The 2,500-nt window shown below is 39.4% G+C and overlaps 1 protein-coding gene across 1 annotated transcript in view; it reads left to right on the top strand.

Moving 5' to 3' along the window:
• dachc (dachshund c) overlaps positions 1-2,500 on the top strand; it is a 67,588-nt gene that overhangs the window by 25,434 nt on the left and 39,654 nt on the right. Inside the window, exon 2 of the mRNA XM_027179320.2 lies at positions 1,350-1,465. Within this exon, the coding sequence (XP_027035121.2) occupies positions 1,350-1,465 (116 nt within the window). The remainder of the gene's footprint in view (positions 1-1,349; positions 1,466-2,500) is intronic.

The following is a 2,500-nucleotide window of genomic DNA, read 5'->3' as shown; positions in this document are numbered from 1 at the left end:
TTCACTCTGTGTTCGTGTAAAAAAAATAAATAAATAAAAGGTTGGACGAAAAATAAAAGGTACACAGATATTCACCTACCCAAAATGTAGTTAAGATTGATTCTATGGCTTTGAGGCTAACAAAGTGGAAAAACTCGTGTCTAAATCCTTACCACTTGTCTTTATTTTCCTAGGTAGTAATGGTACTTTAAACGGTTTAATATATGAAATGAAATTCGAACTATGTGCTCATATGAATCACTCCAGCTGTATATCAACCTCCTAAGTACTGTATGAGTCTAGCACAAAAATAAACTGTGCTGAGGGAAAAGTGATTGAAAGTACTACTGTGTCATCTTTTTATTCGCTATAGATAAGTCAGGAACAATATAATCAAATCTTTTAGATAATAAACATCTCGACGTATTAAGAGGTGAACGTACGACGATGCGCACGACGCTAAACTTTAAGATGTTCTCTAAATTAGCCTTTCGGCCGCAGTACGAAACTGACGAAGGTCCACCGACTTTATTACTGCACTTTATCTGATGCAAAAAAGTTGTCGCTAATTACAATCTGTATTTATTTATATATAAACAAGGGGATAAAAACTGCAGCGTTAATCCGTTGACATCTGAGTCAAGCGTCGTTCTGTGTGAAACTGTTAGCTAGCCACCTAACCTAATTGTCACTTTTTTATCTCATATCCAACTGGCGAGCTATAAATGTGTTGAGTGTGAGTAATGTGAGAAGAAATCCAGGTCACTGCGTTAAGCAGAGAGCTGATCTTGGCGTGTGTAAACTCGAATTCAGATGAAGTGCGTGAATGCCGAGGAGCAGGTAACGAGGCGCACGGTATCAATAATTCATGAGGGAAAAATGGCTGATTGTGGAAAAGGCAGATGAGTCTACTGTGTGATCTAATTACTGGAAAAAGAGAGAGATGGCAGAACGGTGGATGTCCTTGAGAGCATTTACTGACGCTTACTCTGCATTGTGAATCTGTCCACTCTCTCTCTCTCTTTCTCTCTCTCTCCTGTATAGATGTATATTTACATGTCATGTTATTTACATATAAAATAAAAGCCTGGTTTTCTATTTATTCCTGAGACTTTGTTATGATCATTTAGCTCCGGACACTTATAACCGATCCAATAAAAGGATCTGTGTGTGTGTGTGTGTGTGTGTGTGTGTGTTGTGTGTGTGTGTGTGTGTGTGTGTGTGTGTGTGGTGGTGAAAGATGGTATTAACGTGTTCTGCCCTTGAATACACCTGATCCCTTTTGTCCCTACAGCACAATAGTTTCAGATCACACTCATAATTCAATGTGGGCATTGAATTGAACTAGCTCTGTGTTCTCTGCTTTTCAGCTCCAGACCTGGCCGACCTCCGAAAAGGACCCAGAGTGTGACGTCCCCCGAGAGTCCACACATCCTGCCCCACTCCGTCTCTGGACTCATGTCCTCAGGAATCATGTCTCACACAGGTAGTGCAGAATCAGACACATTAACAATAGACTTGTGCCCACAATTGGTTACATGATATATCTGTATATTCAGTGACACATTGTCACTAAACCGCTTCATTCCAGTCAGAGAGGTTTTTTTTGGGCAAAACTTAAAGGTAGCGGTCTTCTAGTCACCTGAGTAGCGATAGTTGAAATATTGTAAATGAAGCCATTCATATGTTTTTTCACACTTGCTAATGCTTTGGCATAATTCTACAAAAATTACAACAATATAGAATTTGTAGTTTAGCGTGGAAATCGCTGCAACCTAAACTGATATATTTTTTTTCCCACCCTGTGGACTTTTCACCATGAAGGACATTACGAGATCATATATAGGCACCATACAGTATATAGAGGACACTAAAATGCTATGCACCTGCTTATAATACATACAAAAAGTGACACAGGATCGTCTGACAGAACTGGAACTTGAGGTGAAGCTACTACTGACAATCAGACATTTATTTACAATGTTATGAAAAGATTTTCATGAACCACAATAAAATGATGGTGGTGTTTGTGGATGGACGCAAGTGCAAATGTGGCAGGAATGAACCCTGGATGGATGCCAGTCTATCACACACTCATTCACACACTCATTCACACCTAGGGACAAATTATTTCCACCAGTCCACCTACTGGCTTGTTTTTTTGTAGAGGGAGGAGGGAAATGGAAAATCTGGAGGAAACCTGAAATTCTACACCAGCATCCAAACCAAGAAGAGTTTCCCACTTGGCCTGAAGCATGACCCAGAAAACCACAGTATATTTATGCAGTTTATATATATACTGTGTGAATACAGTACATTTTATCTATACAGACAAACCGTTTCAATATAAACTGAGTAACAGGTGAGTAGAATAAACTACTAGGAAACACTGACCCCATAAGGAAAGTGGTTTGCAAATAGGGATAAACCACGATATACGATACACAGAGTTGTATGGCGGGTGATTTGGGACAGAATGAGGTCAGACTTGACAGCTAGGCAATTATTGTAGTATAAAATG

The sequence above is a fragment of the Tachysurus fulvidraco genome, chromosome 18 (assembly GCF_022655615.1).
Source record: "Tachysurus fulvidraco isolate hzauxx_2018 chromosome 18, HZAU_PFXX_2.0, whole genome shotgun sequence".
Lineage (NCBI taxonomy): Eukaryota > Metazoa > Chordata > Actinopteri > Siluriformes > Bagridae > Tachysurus > Tachysurus fulvidraco.
The sequence above is the reverse complement of the archived record's forward strand: the minus strand, read 5'-3'. Positions and strand labels throughout refer to the sequence as shown.